The sequence below is a fragment of the Schistocerca gregaria genome, chromosome 3 (genome assembly GCF_023897955.1).
Source record: "Schistocerca gregaria isolate iqSchGreg1 chromosome 3, iqSchGreg1.2, whole genome shotgun sequence".
NCBI classification, from domain to species: domain Eukaryota; kingdom Metazoa; phylum Arthropoda; class Insecta; order Orthoptera; family Acrididae; genus Schistocerca; species Schistocerca gregaria.
The window spans coordinates 296,237,532-296,254,541 of record NC_064922.1 but is presented as its reverse complement, the minus strand read 5'-3'; the positions used below and the strand labels follow the sequence as shown (position 1 = coordinate 296,254,541).

The 17,010-nt window shown below is 36.4% G+C and overlaps 1 protein-coding gene across 1 annotated transcript in view; it reads left to right on the top strand.

The window, feature by feature from the left end:
- Nucleotides 1-16,976, top strand: part of LOC126354644 (U3 small nucleolar RNA-associated protein 4 homolog) — a 70,053-nt gene extending 53,077 nt beyond the window's left edge. The window contains exons 10-16 of the mRNA XM_050004413.1: nucleotides 2,646-2,832; nucleotides 6,796-6,902; nucleotides 13,034-13,126; nucleotides 13,214-13,396; nucleotides 13,686-13,817; nucleotides 14,291-14,411; nucleotides 16,176-16,976. Of these exons, the coding sequence (XP_049860370.1) occupies nucleotides 2,646-2,832; nucleotides 6,796-6,902; nucleotides 13,034-13,126; nucleotides 13,214-13,396; nucleotides 13,686-13,817; nucleotides 14,291-14,407 (819 nt within the window). The 3' untranslated portion in view covers nucleotides 14,408-14,411; nucleotides 16,176-16,976. The remainder of the gene's footprint in view (nucleotides 1-2,645; nucleotides 2,833-6,795; nucleotides 6,903-13,033; nucleotides 13,127-13,213; nucleotides 13,397-13,685; nucleotides 13,818-14,290; nucleotides 14,412-16,175) is intronic.
- Nucleotides 16,977-17,010: the final 34 nt, after the last annotated feature.

Genomic DNA, 17,010 nt, shown 5'->3' with positions numbered 1-17,010 from the left:
CTTAATAAATGATAAGTGATGACGGTTTAGTTGTATAAGCAGTGTGAATGTGAGTGTAATATATATGTGACATGTTGATTTCAGAATTGTGTAGTATTTTAAAAGTAACAAATTATTGATGACTTGCTTTTACGAAAGTTTAGAATTCTCTCTTCTCCAACCTCTCAGAATACCAGAACTAACTAGCTGTCACTGTGAAGTACCATATACCCCTGGAATACCGTTAGTGCCCTTCCTGACAAAGCTATAATGCCATATAATTGAGATCTGAGATAAGATTTAGTATTCACAAAGTTTTTCTACATCATTGAGAGTAGGTTTCCATAGTTATACTAACTAGTATCTCCAAACTGGTGTAATTCCACTACAAAATCCATGCATCCTCTTCCTCTACACAAATACACAGCATATAGAAATCTTTAATACCATTACAGTGTAGCCAGTTGCAGAATTGAATGTGTTATTTACAGGTTCTGATCAGTGTTGTCACCGTCATTCTCATCTCAGTACTTCCAGAGTGACTACTGAAGATCTGCCCCAGTATATTACTCGAATATTGTGACTGAAAACTAAATCCCTTCTTACGAATAAATCTGATATCAGCCTAAATTTTGGGTAACCAGAGACGATTTGTGATAACTAGTGGAATAAACTATCCAAAAATTATGCTGATGTAAGTAGCATTACATCTTGCCTATCTCATTCCCTCATGATGGGAGAATGTATTGAAGAAATATTGTGATACTGTCCATTGTTATTTACTAATTCCTAAAGCATAATATGCAGTGCACTAACTTGTGAGACAGGGATGGGAGCTGAACTCAGATGGAATCTGCTTGGCTGATTAGTCACTGTGGGCTGGTATGGTGGTCAGCCTCAATGCAGTTTTTAGACTGTTTCGCATACTTATTTAGGCAAATGCAGGGCTGGTCTCAAAATTCCACATCAGAGAATACAATATACAAACATTTAAAATGCAATGACACTCAGTACAACACAATTCACAGATACAATTCACACTAACTTCTCTGCCTTATGTTACCTTGATGACTGTGGCAACAAGAAGGGCATCCCATCAAAAAGTTAAGTAACAAGATAAATTTTTCCGTATCTTAAAGATTGGGTTCCAAAGTAGGGGGGATAAATGATTGGGAAAAGAAATACAGATACATTGTGTCCTTTGTTAGTGCTAAGCAGTATAAGTCTCAGTGATAGTAACAACACGTGGTTGGTGTGTTCAAGGAGGTGCCTTCTGTAACCTTCTTTATATTGTGTACTTATGAATTGGTTTAACACTGAAGGCAAGTTCAGAAGCTGAACTGTAGTGTTCTGTATCTTAATACTTCTTGTATATTATGCAGCTTCTTGTAATCCCACCAGATGTTTCAATGGATCAACTGATGCAGTTATGCATCATGTTCAGCAGGGTCACTAGGTGCAGAAGGATACATCTGCTGGTGCCGGGTCACATCACAAAACACTTGCGGCAGATTTAAGGGCTGCTGTGGACCACTACAGTTTCATTTGTCAAGTAGTCAATGTTTACTGCAAACTCTCTTGGGTATCAACTGATGAAAACCTTGCATTACATAGCTGTCTCCTGGACTGTAATTTAGCCTTTTTTGTTACCTACTGGTGACATTTGGCTAGTGCACAGACTTGCCTGTCTGCCTAATGCAGTACTCTACTCGTACACCACTCAACCTACAGTTGTGTTTTCAGTGAAAGAACCAGCAGATTATAGATACGTGGGATGGTAGTTTGTATCAGAGTACTTCCTAGGCAAAGCTATAAACAGTACTGTGCACTATCATGTGAGTTATTCAGCAACTTATAGAGCTCTGTATGCCCAGAAGAGTCAGGAACTTTTACTTTCTGTGATTTATTTGTACATTATTTGTGCTTAACAAAAACTTTGTTGTTGAACAAGCTGAATTACAACACCGTTTCCAATGATCTTGTTGACCTGTTCTTGTTGTCCCTTTCATAAGAATGCCATTACTGATTGAGCCAACCAGATATGACTCGCAGTCCACATTCAGAACTTGAGCTGTACCAGACTTCTCTTCTATATGAAGTTCTTTACAGAGGCTCTCCTTCAAAACTTGTCAGATTAACACCCTTGAAGGAAGGCATCAGGAATGTTGCTCAGTGGCTGCTTTGAGACTGAATTGTTCTCTCTGCAGCAGAATGTGTGTGTTTTGAAACTTCCTAGTAGATTAAAAGTGTGTGCCAGACTGGAAGCTGTACCCAGAACCTTGCCTTTCCCATGAGAGTAAAGCTTTCAGGTTTCCCTCAGGTGGCACACAGTGGCAGTAACCTGCCAAGAAATTTCAAAATAAACACACAATCTGCTTTAGAGTAAAACATTCATTTTAAAGTAAAAAATATTGAGTTTACATTAATCACCAGCTTCCAATGATCATTCAAAAATGACTGTCCTGTGTTTTCATAAATGAAGTGTGTTCGTTATCATGTAAACATTGTTAACATCTAGTAGCTACAGGGAGTTATTTGTGAGCAACATTTTATTCAGTATTTGCAATAATATGTTTTTTACCAAAGTAATTATTTTTGCAATCAGTTGGGAAACATTAAAGTGTGTAAAGCAGTTGTGTAACTTTAAACTTGGTTTGTTTTTGCAGAAAGAAGAAGACGTAAGCTTACAAAAAGTGAAACATTTGCCAGACGAATGTGAACCAGCTCATCATCTCCTATTCAGTCATGATAGTACAAGACTTATAATAGCAACTTTTCAGGGAGCAATAGTTGTTCTCCAACTGTCTGATCAACCATGTTTGGTATACTGTCTCAGACCAATTCATGAAAAACGTAAGTAATCAGACAATTTCGTCAAAAGGATAAGTAATTATATGTACCGATTAGTTTTGTGCACTTGCTGAAATTTACAGTGCACCTTTCAGTATACTAGTAATTTCCTTCTTAAGGTTATACTGCACTTTCAGCATGTAACGTATGTTAAATTTATGAAATATATTGATGGAAAAAACAATTGCAACACTAAAAATAATTGATATAAAATAATGAAATTTCAGGAATACATTTATCTAGATACCATATTTAAGTGATTAACATCGGAAGATCACAGGTTAATGTAAGTGTGAGAGAAGCCATTGCAAATGTGAAATTCTGGTACCATTGTAACCACCAAAATGTTGAATCCAAGCATGCAAATGTATGTGCATTGTGTTGCACAGGTGCTGAATGTCAGTTTATGGGATGGAGTTCCATGACTGTTGCACTTGGTTGGTCAATGTAGGAACACTTAATGCTGTTCGTGAATGACGTTGGAGTTGTTGTCCAATGATGTTCCATATGTGCTCAGTTGGAGATATATCTGGTGCTTAGCAGGACGAGGCACCATGTTGACACTCTGTAGAACATGTTGACACTCTGTAGAACATGTTGGGTTACAGCAGTAGTATGTGAGTGAGTGTTATCCTGTTGGAAAACACGCTGTGGAATTCTGTTCATGAATGGCAGCACAAGTCGAATCACCAGATTGATGTATGTAAATTTGCAGTCAGCTGTGGTGTGGGATAACCATGAAAGTGCTCCTGCTGTCATACAAAATCACACCTCAGCCCATAACTCCAGATATAGGTCCAATGTGTTAGCTCACAGACTGGTTGGTTGCAGGCCCTCAGCTGACCTCCTCCTGACCAACACGTGGCCATCACTGGTGCCAAGGTAGAGCCAACTTCCATCAAAAATCGCAACAGGTCTCCCTCTTGCCTCCCCCCCCCCCCCCCTATCCCTCCCCCAATGAACTCTCACTTGATATTGCTGAAGTCGTAAGTGGCATTGGTTTGGGGTCATTGGAATGCACACTGACAGGTGTCTGGCTCAGAGCTGTCCTTGAGATGACCAATTTGTAACAGTTCGTTGTGTCACTGTGGTGCAAACTGGTGCACAGATTGCTGCTGCAGATGCAGTATGATGCACCAGAGCTATATGCTGAACACGATAGACTTCCCTCTAGGTAGTGTCATGTGACCATCTGGAGCCTGGTCTTCTTGCAACCATTCATTCTCATGTCAGCAGTCATTCACAGTGACTACATTCATACAGTCTTTCTGCAATATCACAGAAGGAACATCCAGCTACTCATAGCCCTATCACTTCATTCAAATTCAGTGAGGCGTTGATTGTGGTGCCTTTGTCACCTTAAAAGGTTCGAGGGTTGGAACTTAAATAGTGGCAACTATTTATTCATAACCCTCGTATTTATTCACAACCCTCGTATTTTTGACTAACATCAACTGACCACATCCAGTCTCAAAGGTAACTAATGCACATGTCCGTTAGAGCGTGTATTTAAAGAAAATCAGTCTTGGGTTCTCATAGTGGTGTTACTGGCACTACCCTGAATGACTAGTGCAAAATTTGAATAGATGTAATCTTTCAGATGAAGAAACTTGCCTGCCAACTTTTGTTTCTTTTGTGTTGTGTAACTCCGTCTTGGTGTCACAATTTATTTTTTTCCATCAGTGCATACTAACTGCTCAGATTCTTGACAGTAGTTACTGTTATACTCAAAAAGTCATATTTTTTACTTGTTGAGAATAAAGTCATATTTTTTACTTGTTGAGATAACATTTTGTGGAAGAGACTTCGATGTTACTGTGTTAAGATGCCTTTCTTGTATGGCTAGTATTGCCACAGGAATGCATAGTTGCCATAACTGTAAAAGTTGCTGTTTATGATAGCACACTGCTAAATGAGGCGAATATGATAGTGGAATAGACAAACCATGCAGTAGGGAAACAGGTATATAACCAGCCCATGCCAGATATTTATGCTTTCATGACCACATTCCACAGAAATTGAGGAAAACAGATTGGCTCTACCAACTCAAAAATTGACATTGACGGTGATGCACAGAATTCAACTTCGTATGTCAGATTTGATGGATTCACTACCCGTTTGGAATGTCCAAGAAACTCAGTCCAGGGCCCTTTAAATTTAAACAAAAATATGGCACATTTTCATTCTTTTGTTTCATGATATACAGTGTATAAAATGTAAACAATTTTTCTGTTATACGAAAATAGTACGCATCATATAGAAGTTCCTTATGGTGTCTTTACATTTTAAAATATATTTAAAATCTTTTACATGCCTTCTTTCACAATGGTCTTGGATACAAAGTCACTGGTTGTTTTTCTTTTTTAATAATTTGTGTTCTACAACATAAGGAGCTTAGTAATATAAGTCCTCATATTTGCATAAGTAAACATATGTTGTGTAGTAACTTTTGAGATGATATGTTGCATGGCCATGCCTATTAGAAGACTTAAAACTCACTTTTTAGTTGTTCAGAAGAAGCTGGCTGGAAACATTGCTAGCTGTTTCAGTCCAGTAAAGATTCATTCCAGAAGAAAATAACTATAACAGTATTATATTGTACTCAAAGTGCCAATGGAAAGTTTTTTGTGGAATGTACATATTTTTGGATTGAAAGTAACAACCCTCCCAACTTTACTATTTACCTGTCACCAAAAGGACACCTTAACTGTTAGGTGAGATGTTTAGTAGGAGTGATCCTAAACTGTATTCTAGCCTATTTGCCCAGAAGTAATTGAGAAGAAATTTGTGCACATTCATAGAATTGTGTAGTAGCAGAGGAGCACTAAAACATCCATGGGAATAAAGGGTGTAAAAGTTAATTTCTGTGCACTTAATGATGAATTTAATAAAGTACACTTGTATGAGTATTTGATAATATTATTGATGTATCCTGATCATTAGATTCTTAGCAGTTGTTGATATAGGTTATGTATTGTCAGGAGTAGCATAGTAATTTGTAAATATCTTAAGTATAACAGCTGATTAACAACTGCTGAAGGAAAAAATATGTGAAATAATGTTCAAAAATTGTAGGGACTGGTCAGTTAATTGCTTTGTCCATCATGGGGCATTACTTACATTTTGTCATTTATAATTTTCAAGTAGTCATACCCAATGTAATGCATAGTAACCGAATATGTTTGCTTTATACATAATGGAGGGATTAAAATTAAGAATTTGCCATATAGTTGAGAGCTCGATTGTCACATGAACAAAACAGAAAACTTAGCTTATATTGTAGACATTGCTATTCAGAGGTAAGTAAAACAGAGTTACATACATACATACATACATACATACATACATACACATAACACACTCATATGACTTCATTGTCCCAACTGCCTACATTGTGCTGCCATTGTCAGCAACATTTTCAGTCCTGTTTACCTCCTTCTCAGCAACTAAAAACACCTCAAATGTACAGTGAATTATAACTTTTACTCCTTTCATTATTCTTATTCCACCAATAACCTTACATTATCATAACACTAAGAATCCTTTTTTATTCTGCCAAAAACAGTTTCTTTTGTGCTGTAGCTTTCATAGTCTTGTAATCAGATTTTTATTTCTTGTATCTTATTTTAATGCTAGGGTTTTCTTCAAATTTATTGTGACAGTGTTCTCAATGTAGACATGCTGATTCAATTTTCTGTAACACTAATTTTTAAAGATTTCTTTCAATGTTAATAAGTGTTTTTAACTTTCAATAAAAGGATAACATGTTAATATTTGACCAGTATTTGTTTATGTGCTTATTTATGAAAAGCAGTTTTAATTATGGTGCTGCTTGCAAGTGCCGTAAAGGTGTGATCTATTAGCTTGTAAAATGGCTTTTGCTACAGAACAGAAGTAAACTATATAAAATTTATATTCACCTACTAGAAAAATTTAAAGTATTGTTAAAGTGCTTTCCTGTTATAGTTCATACTGACACTGTGTTCCTGCTGGGCCTCTCTCCAGATGATCAATATTTATTTGCTGCTGACCATGAAAGTCACATTGCAGTATGGTTCCTTCAGAGTGGAAAGGTGATAAACCGTATATATAAAATATGTTCTATTGTAAAAAAAAGGGAAGAAAAACTGTATGATTGTTTTGTTGTACATGGCAAGTTATGCTTTTTTATGTACCAGAGTCTTTGCCTAGCAGTTTTGATAAATAGTATTAATGTATATCTTACTATTCTGTCATCTAAGTAAGTTTGTTTGGATGCATATAGTAAGTAAAATACTTGTCATTTGAAATTGGTGTCCGTATGAAGTTTTTGGGTTTCATGATATCTTCTTTTACATTAAAATATCCATGCTGAAGAAATAGTGAACAATAAGTAATTAATACTCCAGTACTCAGGAACAATGTTATGTGTTGCCTCTGAAGAAACACAGTTCTGAAGTTTTGTTGGCCAATAGCACACGAACCCATGTAGATTGTGGTAATTGGATTGTGTATAATTCCACAACGTTTATGAAAATTTTGTGCAATGCACTTAATTAAGGATAGTTTGATTAATTTTCTGTCACATGAAATTGTTTTTATACTAGATAATGCACTGAATGACTTGGGACCCATTGTGTAACTCTACTTTTGAAAAAATTATACAACAAAGCTGTTAAATTTTGATACACCTTAATCCCTATATGATTTTGTTACCTGTAACCTTTCCTTCTCAGTTGCTGATTATAAGAACATTTGATTCCAACGTCTAGCATTTGTCCCACATAACATTTGTGTTTTCGTATGCATTTGTGTGGAAGATTTCTTCTCTTCATTTGATTTTAATTTCTTTTTGGATATAATTTATACTTTTGTTTTCAGTATAGTTCATTTACACTGCACTAATCCAAAGTCCATTACTTTGCAAGAGTGTCTGTGTATGGTTTCCTGAGACAGTTGTCGTTGTTGTGTAATTTTTCCAAACAACATATCTGTTAACCGGCCATTGCCATTGTTGTACATGATAGCCATGGGCCAGTATCGTAACATTTCCATTTTTTCATAGAAAACGCCTTTTATAGTAACGCGTTAAGTTAATTTCAGCTCCCACTTGCTCTCTCACTCCCTCTCCCCTCCACTATCTTCCTTGTTAGAGAAGTGTGTACACCCTGTTTTCTTTTCCTTGCTTTCATACATCTTTGGATTTCATAATTGACTGACCTGATGGTGAATGAGCTAATAATTCACAAATCCTATTTTATGTCATATCCCAAAATCACGTCAAGTATTGGAATAGTTCTGCTGAAAAGGGCAAAGCATTTATTCTTTCGTATGCTGTCTCATTCTAAGCTTGTGCTCCCATCTCTAATGGCCTTGTCATTTTTTAAGTGTTCCATGCCTCAGTTGGTAAAAACGGAAGCCTTATGAGATCTCTTTGTCTGTCTATTAAGAGCCTTTTCCTCAGAAGAGATAGAGGTGTCAAAGTTCAAATTTATGGCAAATACCTTACCCTTGATGGTGTAAAAAAACATAAGCTTCTAAGCCAATGCAATAAGAGAATACTGCCCTTTATGTCATGTGTTTTGCTACTTGCAAACTCGCTCATCAGAATGTTCGTACTGAACCCTGAGAGTGCGAGTCCTACTAAAACTTACCTGGTTTCATATTTGTTACATATGATTTGTTTCAGTAATTAACTCATTGCCAAAAATGAAAATATTCATTTACTAATTAACATTGATCCTGGTTTTATCAACATTATGGTATGATTTTTGAAAATGAACACTTTATTTTGAGGATTAATACTAAATAATGGGACAAGTCCTTCTATAGACATAGAAAACACACACACACTCATATGGGATGACAATTATTGAACAGTATGAAATGAAGTCTTCATAATTTCTGAACAGTTTGTTTTAGGATGTTCAAACTGCACAGGGCTTGATGGGAATCAGCATACACATGTGCATGCGTCTTGTTGTTAGTCATTTGCCCATGAAAATTTTATGATCCAGCATGCCTGGTGGTATAGTGCTTGTGAAGGCCTACTATGTGAGCAAAAACAGCCCAACTGTGGCTCAAAGGAAGTTTGTGACCGAGTTCAAGCTGAAGACAACTGGTCCAAGTGTGCTAACAATCAAGAATTTGATTAGCAAGTTTGAGAGAACTTGATGATGATAGTGTTGGCAGTGTCTGTTGTGACGACAGTGTTGGCAATTATGGTCATCCAGAAAGGGTGAAAACACATGAAAACACTGAAAAGACAAGTATGATATTTCAATCCAGCCCCAGGACATCGACCAGACGAGCAGCACAATGGGTAGCAGTCAGCTGTGAGACACTGCCAGCCACAAATTATTGCTAAAGACGTGCATCTCTTCCCATAGAAAATTCAAACTCATCAGCCATTAAGCCCCAGGGCCATGGAACAGCAGTTGTTTCACCAACACCATTGTTCACAGAATTGATGAACAGGACTGTGATGTGAATATGGTTTGGTTTAATGACAAAGCCTATGTTCAGTTGGATGGGTTTTATCAATAAACAAAACTGTTGCATTTGGGGGTCTGAGAATCTGCATTTCAGGAGTGAGAAGTCTCTCTACCCCTCAATGGCGCACTGTTTGGTGTGCAATGTCCAGTCACAGAATAATTGGTGCAATATTCCTTGATGGCAGGGTGACCACCGAATGATATGTGAAGGCTGTGGAAGATTGTTTCATCCCCATTATCCAAGAATGAGCTCAATCACATCAAAGCAGGAGAATGTTTGATGTCCTGGAGGAGCACTTTGGGGACTGCATTCTGGCTTTGGGGAAACCAGAGGCCACTGGCGTGGGCCTCGAATGGCCACCATATACTCCGGATCTGAACACATGCGACTCCTTTTTGTGGGACTATATTGAAGACAAGATGTACAGCAGGTCTGTTAGATACAAGGAGCAGGAATATATATATGTGGTGCAGACAGGGCCAGGGAAATTGGTCTGTGTCAATGGAGGTGGTGGAAAGATCCAGGAATACTTATATTCGAGGAGAATGTGGAGGCACACAGTGCAATATTTATGGTTATTGTATGTTGTGAGCAGTTGAGATGGTTGCTACAGGGTGGCTGGGAAGTCAGTGTGTCATGGCGTGTGTGGTAACTGGGTGGAAGTGTGCTGTTGGGAGTTTGACAAGGAAGCAACAGAAAGTAGAAAAAGTGCGTGGAGATGACAATGGTCATATATGAGTGAGTGGTGTGCATAAAAATGTGTGTGTGTTTCTACATCTGAGGAAAGAGTTTACCCCATAGCTAAAGATTAAAACTGTTCCAATTTCATAAAACTGAATTTCTGTAGCTAAAAAACCATTTTAACTTCACTTTATTCCAAATAAATCTAAATGTTTTAGAGACTGCAGTAATAAACACACCACGCAACAAAAGTTATATTTTTATTACTGACCTTTGCATAAGAAACAATTTCTTTGCCCTGTGCATCAGTGATGATGTCATTAATTGAGTGGCACGTACTGTGCTGCTTATTTCCACTGTGCCACACAGTGTTTCATCCAAAGTTGGTAAAAATTTATAAGAAATCTACTCTTATCAACAGTTAAGATACAAGGGGGTAAGTTCAAGCGAGCCTGTACTTCTCTGAACAATAAAATATTGGCTGATAGGGGACAAAAGGTGTGTGAAATATCTGATGCCAGAGGTTTATCAGATGAAAAGAATTTGGTACTTTTTTATATCAAGACTTAACTACGAAAAAGCTTCGTGCAAGTTATTGCCACATTGACCAAAACAAAATTTTTGTCTATGTTTGGAGTGTGTTAAAAAGTATCTGTCTGATTTTGTACAAATTTGTTAATGTGGGTCCACCCCTTTGAATCAGAAATGAAACAGCTGTTTGTGGAAGCCAGAGACTTAGAGCCAAATAGATGGTGTCAAGTTCATCTGATAGGCAGTATTTTCTGCAGTCAGTCAGGGATTTTCCTTATTGATTATCTGCATACATGCTCAGCAAACAACTGTGTAGTGCATGAAGAGGATACTTAGCATTGTACCAGTTTTTAAGTTTTCATCCAGTTCCAGTTGAGTATCGACCTTGGGAAGAACGACTGCTTAAATGTATCTGTGCTTGCTGTAATTAGTCTAATCTTGTTTTTGGGGTCCCTGTGGGTGCAATAGGTTTGTGGCTGAAAAATATTCCTAAATTCTTCAGTTGGTACTGCCTGTTGAAACTTTTTAAGTGAATCCTCAATCAATTCACAAATCTTGTTTATTGACCAATGTAATAATACTTTCATTAATAGACATTTTTTCGTACTGAGTCAAATAATTTGTGGAAATAAAAAATACCACATCCACATGTAGCCTTGATCCTTGGCTAGAAGTCGTGCAACCAGTGATCACAGTTTTTGTTATAGGGTTCTACAATATACCTGTTGAAATGGGGACTATCTCATTTGCAAATTCATTAATTTTAATGTTTGGAACTGTTCCTTAGTGAAACTGATACTAATATCTATAACACTCAGCTTTTGGCAGTTGCACAAAAGGAGATTGTGGAACTGCTTCTGTATTTTCCTTTTCAACAGAACATTTAAAAGTAGGGTTTAACATTTCTGCTTTTGCTTCACTACACACTGTTTTGATTCCTGTTTTATTCAAAAATGTCAAGACATTTGGTGCCACTGACAGCCTTGACATGTGACCAAAATTTTGTCAGGTTTTATGAGAGATCTTTCAACAAGATTCTGCTAAGTCAGTCATTGACTGCCTCATGTGTTGCCCCTTTGACAGCATACTCAGTTTATACACCATCTTTCTATTTATAATCCTATGCTTGATTGTACACTGATTATGCAACTGTGACCATTTCTTAGAAGTTTCTTTACAGTGATTGTATACCACAGAGCATCCCTCCTATCATGAACTGTTCTGCCAAGTACGTAACTATTCAATGCTTGGTCAACTTTTGTAAACTTGAGCCACACTTTGTCTGCATGCTCCTGCTCAGAACTAAATATTTCAAGCTACTCCATGAGATATGACACTACTACCACTTTATCTAGCCTATAGAATATGTAATTCTTTGTACATGTTTTTGTTGCTCTTAGTATTTAATAATCATTGTTACTACATCTCCTTTATGGTCAGTGATTCCAGTTTTGTTGCTGACATCCTGATAAATGTCAAGTGTATTTTTTGCCATTAGATCTAATATAGAGGGTGCTTATAATTGAAGTTCCAGTTAAAAAGAAATTGCTCAGAATGATTTCAAATTTGAATCGAGCATTATTGAAGAAAAGGGGAACTGTCAGAGGGGTAATTAATGAAAATTTTCCCCCTAGATGGCACTTTAAGCATCATAACATAAATGGATTCAGCTACAAATGGCAGATGAATCGCATGGTACGAGTTGCACATTCAACTAATTGTACTGTGTAATGTGTATGACCGCATTTGTTTGGCTTTCGACAGTTGTGGCACTATTAGTTAGGTAAGCCCATCCACCACGGCAAGGCCGTATTGTATCAAACCAGATGGGAAAAATCAGTTTTCTTCCATGCAGCTTGATATAAAGTTGTATGAGTTTTTTGGCGTGGTGATTCCCTAGAGATAGGTTCGTTGACGTAATTGGAAAGATTTTATTTCTTTGCATCAAGGGGCACCTCTCCCTTCACAGTGGAGAGTTGTGTTGTAAAGATATCTCTAGAGTATAAGTGATTTGATGAGTGCATGTGGCTTACTATTTTTGTGTTCAGATTGTTGATGAAAGAAGAGAGAATCTGGTGCAGAGACATAGCCAACTACTCTTGAATAATACCAAACTCTATGTTCCCATTGGCATATAGCTCACCATCAACTTTGTATCTTGCCTTCACTTTGAGAAATTGTGGACAGGTTCAGAATTTGACCCAGCACATTGGTACAATGTCCCATAATCAGGAATTTTTTGCCACTATCTTTCCTCCCCATACTGGTCACATAATGAAGACAAAAATGTTGTTCACCATCATGATTTGAACTAGCTACCTCTGAACTGAGCATCGCAACTTGTGCATACATTAGCAATCTTGGCTACAAAGACAGGTACAGCTAATTATGGCACACACATGTTTTGCCTTGCCTTATTTTATTATTATGCTTCAGAAATTCTTAATTGTAACTTCCATGAAGTACAATATGGTAATCTCTGTTTGTTGTTTTTGATTTACTTTGCTTTTCTTTCCAGCATTATGTGACTCTTCCTCATTATCGCTGTCCAGCAACTGCAGCAGCCATTAGTAAGACCAATAATTTTGTTGTGGTGTACTCGGATCACAAGGTTAGTAACTAATAAATTCAAGCATCTTTTGTGTGATTCTGTGCACTTACTATACTATAGAGAAAAACTTCTTTTGCTCTTTTACAGATTACTGAATATGATCTAAGACGGAAAGCTTTCACAAAGTTTTCTCGAGATCTTGACGGTCGACATCCCAAGCAGTGGCTGTCACGGAACTTCCCAGTAACAAATGTCGTATTTGACAGTAGAAACCCAGACATGATAATGTTGCAGGATGACAGCACATTCTGTATTGTAGACAAAAAGAAGGTAAGTGATGCATCTTTATAATATGAATGCATTACTAAGGATCTCTCATGATTTAATGTACTAAGCAAAACTCATGGAATTATGTAAAGTGGCCCTGTTTAATTGCGGATAATATTTCTGGAATAATGAAACGTTATACCTGTTTGCAAGAGTTATTGATTGTAGACTGTTATTTCTCTTTGGAGCAATGCTTAAAATGTATTCATTATATTTTTATAATATACTAAATGGTTAGTATAATGTCCGGCTGCTCTTAGTCTTGTTCTACAGTCATTATTTTGTATTCCAGGAACTGCCTGCAAATGAAGCAAAAATACCAAGAATAGATTCACCTGCCTCAGACAGTCAAGACAGTAATATTTCACGCCAGTCACCTGCTGCATCAATAGTGCATGCATTTCACATTGTTAAAAAATACAAAGTGAGTACTGTTGTGTTTTCTTGGCTCTGTAAATGATGACCTTTTCCTCCTTTTAACATTGTCTAAATCAGAGATAAAAATATTTTAGAGTATACTTAAATCAGTTTGACAAAAAAATAAAGATAATGGTGGAAATTCTAGAATGACTGTAAAGCTCCAAACATACATGTTAATACAGAAAAAAAACCTGAGGTGGAAGTGAACCTGGTGGAGAGAAAAGGAAGTAAAGATAGACAGCGTAACTTTTGTTTGTAGCAGCTACATGCTATTTTTAGTGTTACCTTTAATTTTCTTATAAACATTATTCATGGTGCAGCCATAGTTTTAACATCGGGTCACAGATATTTTAGAAGTGACAATTGTGTTAATTTAACAGACACACACACACACACACACACACACACACACACACACACACACACACACTGAAGCTCAAACACTAGTTACTCAAGCTGCTAATTTCTTTGTTGCAGCATCTCGTTCATTTAGAGTGGCTGGCAGATGGTGTACTAACTGTTGTTGAAGTAAGCCCATCCACCCTAATTTCACAGTTGCCACCAGCACTTGCAAAGAAAAGATTTGGGGTGTAAAAAGGTTTGTTTCAGTACTAACATTTAAATGAAAATAGTTTTTATACAGAACATGTTTATTGTATTAGCACTATTATAATACATGTCAGCTGGTTATAAACATATTTTAAAGCAATAATAGAAATCAAGATACCTTATTATAATAAGTTAATAACTTTTCTTTGAATATCTCATTACTGTATATTAAAAAAAATCAGGCTATGCTAATTTAGTAACTGAGATTTTTTATTAATATATGTGTTTTTTCCATACTGGAATATTCTTTATTGTTCATAAAGAGCCATTTCTGATTATCTTAATTGAACAAAGTTGTTTCTTTTTACTCCATAATTAATTAAATCTGTTATCTTACAAAATCATCAAATAATTTTAAATATAATTGTAAATGCAATTTTACTCTCTAACATTATTGTGCCAATCAGTTATATGTGTGTTTTGTAAAGTAGGAATGTAGAGCAAATTCTTTAAAATTGATAGAATATTAATTAACACTCAGGGTATGTTCTCCTGTCCGTTTAGAATAGGACATGTGTGAAGGCAAGTTAGGTAATACAGGCTTAAGTAAGTGTGCCATCATTGTGATTAGTCCAAGGAATTAGGTGGCCCTATCAATTTTTGCCTTAATGCCCAGAGATACCAACTCCAAATTAACTGTTCTGATTGCAATGCCCCACAGTGAGATTTGAAACACGTTAATGTTTCTCATGGGTTGCAGCAGAATCTTGTATGCTGTTCTGTGCATGCTGAGGTTGGTAGACATTGTGTCAAGTAGCTGCTGAGAGGAACAAAATAATACTATATTGTGAGTGGTGTCAGGCTAATTTATATTTGTAAATAAATATATACTGCAGTGCAATCAGAACATCAGTCCTTCAGCACTACCCTCTATCATGAAACCCATACCTCCTTAGAATACACATCCTTCACTTTCAGTATTTTAAAGAGCTTTTGCATGCTTTCATAGAACTGTCATGTGTTCTTGAGTATAATTACCTAGTTGGCAACTACAATGATCACCCCCTCCTAGGTCCAGAGAGAGTCAGTCCAGTTCAACATGCTGTGTATTTATGATAGTTACAACTGTATAGATTCAGTGTTAACAGAAAATATCATACCTTAATGAGAGTTATAATTGCTGGCTTGAAAGCAAGTTTATTGAGACTCTCACAACTGTACTAGATGGAGACTTTTCTGCACTTAAGCAAAATGTTGTGCAGTACATCATATTGCAGTGCCCCATTACACAGCTTCAGCTATCTAAATTTCATTACTAACCTCTTAGCAAGCTTGAACAAATTTGTAATGGACCTGAGAGAAGCTGATCTACTACTGCCACTATGCACAGTACCACCTACCATTTTAGAGGTAAAGTTTTATGTGCCGAAGTTCTACCTTCGTACATGACTGTGTTTCATTTTGATGTTACTTGTATCATAGCAAATAAATATACCATAAATTGTTAATGGACATGAAAGGAGTGCATTATATCAAAGAAAAATCTGTTGAAATTTTATTGTTTTACTTCCTACAGAAGAACTATACTAAAGTTTCCTATTTACTGGAATGCTCCAAGTGTAAAAATGTAGTTCATTCCCAGTTACACTACATTTAAGATCATTGTGAAGCTTGTAAATTCATCTATATTATGTTTGCAATGTTGTCATGAACACAGTAGACAGCTTTTCCTTGCCCTATCAAATGATTTTTGTTACTTACAAACTGAGGCTCAGCCTATGAAAATTGTAAGCTGTGGTTTCTGTTTTGGCAGGTCTGGTGGCTCAATTGTATGAACTGGGCTAATGTAGAATGGACCCACTTTCTCAAGGGAGCAAGACTGCAGGGAAGATCGCCATCCAATGAAACCTGGAATGATAATGAAAAAGTACAATGTACAACTGCTAATATAATCTCAGTATTACATGTAAAGCTACTTGTATTTTTTAAAACTGATAAAAATTTTTGTACATACTAATTGAGTTGATAAAAAGAAACTTTTTATACTTAAATGTTTTCTCCCTCTATTTGAATACAGACAGTGGAGACCATAGTACAATGAAATCTCTTTAACAGACAGTGTTGTTTACACACAGATTTCCGATAACTATTGTAGGGTCATTAAAAGTCTTAATGTGTCGTAACTGTAAATGTTGCCTCCTGTCATCCACTGGCCATGAACAGCTGGCAGAATTTTCTTTTCCTTCCTTCCTATTTTTTTTAAAGGCATAGTTACTTGAAGAAACTCAGCAACCAGCCATATTGGTTTGTGCCAAGATGTGTTTCAAGTTTTCACCTATGTATAGTTGTCATATATCAGTATAACGTTTTTATCAACTGCAGCATTCAAAATGCAGTTAATAAAAAGTTAAACTGATGAAAATATACAGATGTGTTACTTAAATTGAAATTGGGCGAAAGCCCAAAATGTGTCTTGTATTTCTTCTTTTAATTCAGTCCACATCAATGGAGCTTAACCATCATTGTCATGTACAAATTATGTGTAGCACAGTTATTTTGTTGTGAAATGGCACATGTATAGTTGAACCATGGAAAATCCAGAATGAAATAACAATATGAATATTGTCTTTCCTTCTCATCCCATCCAG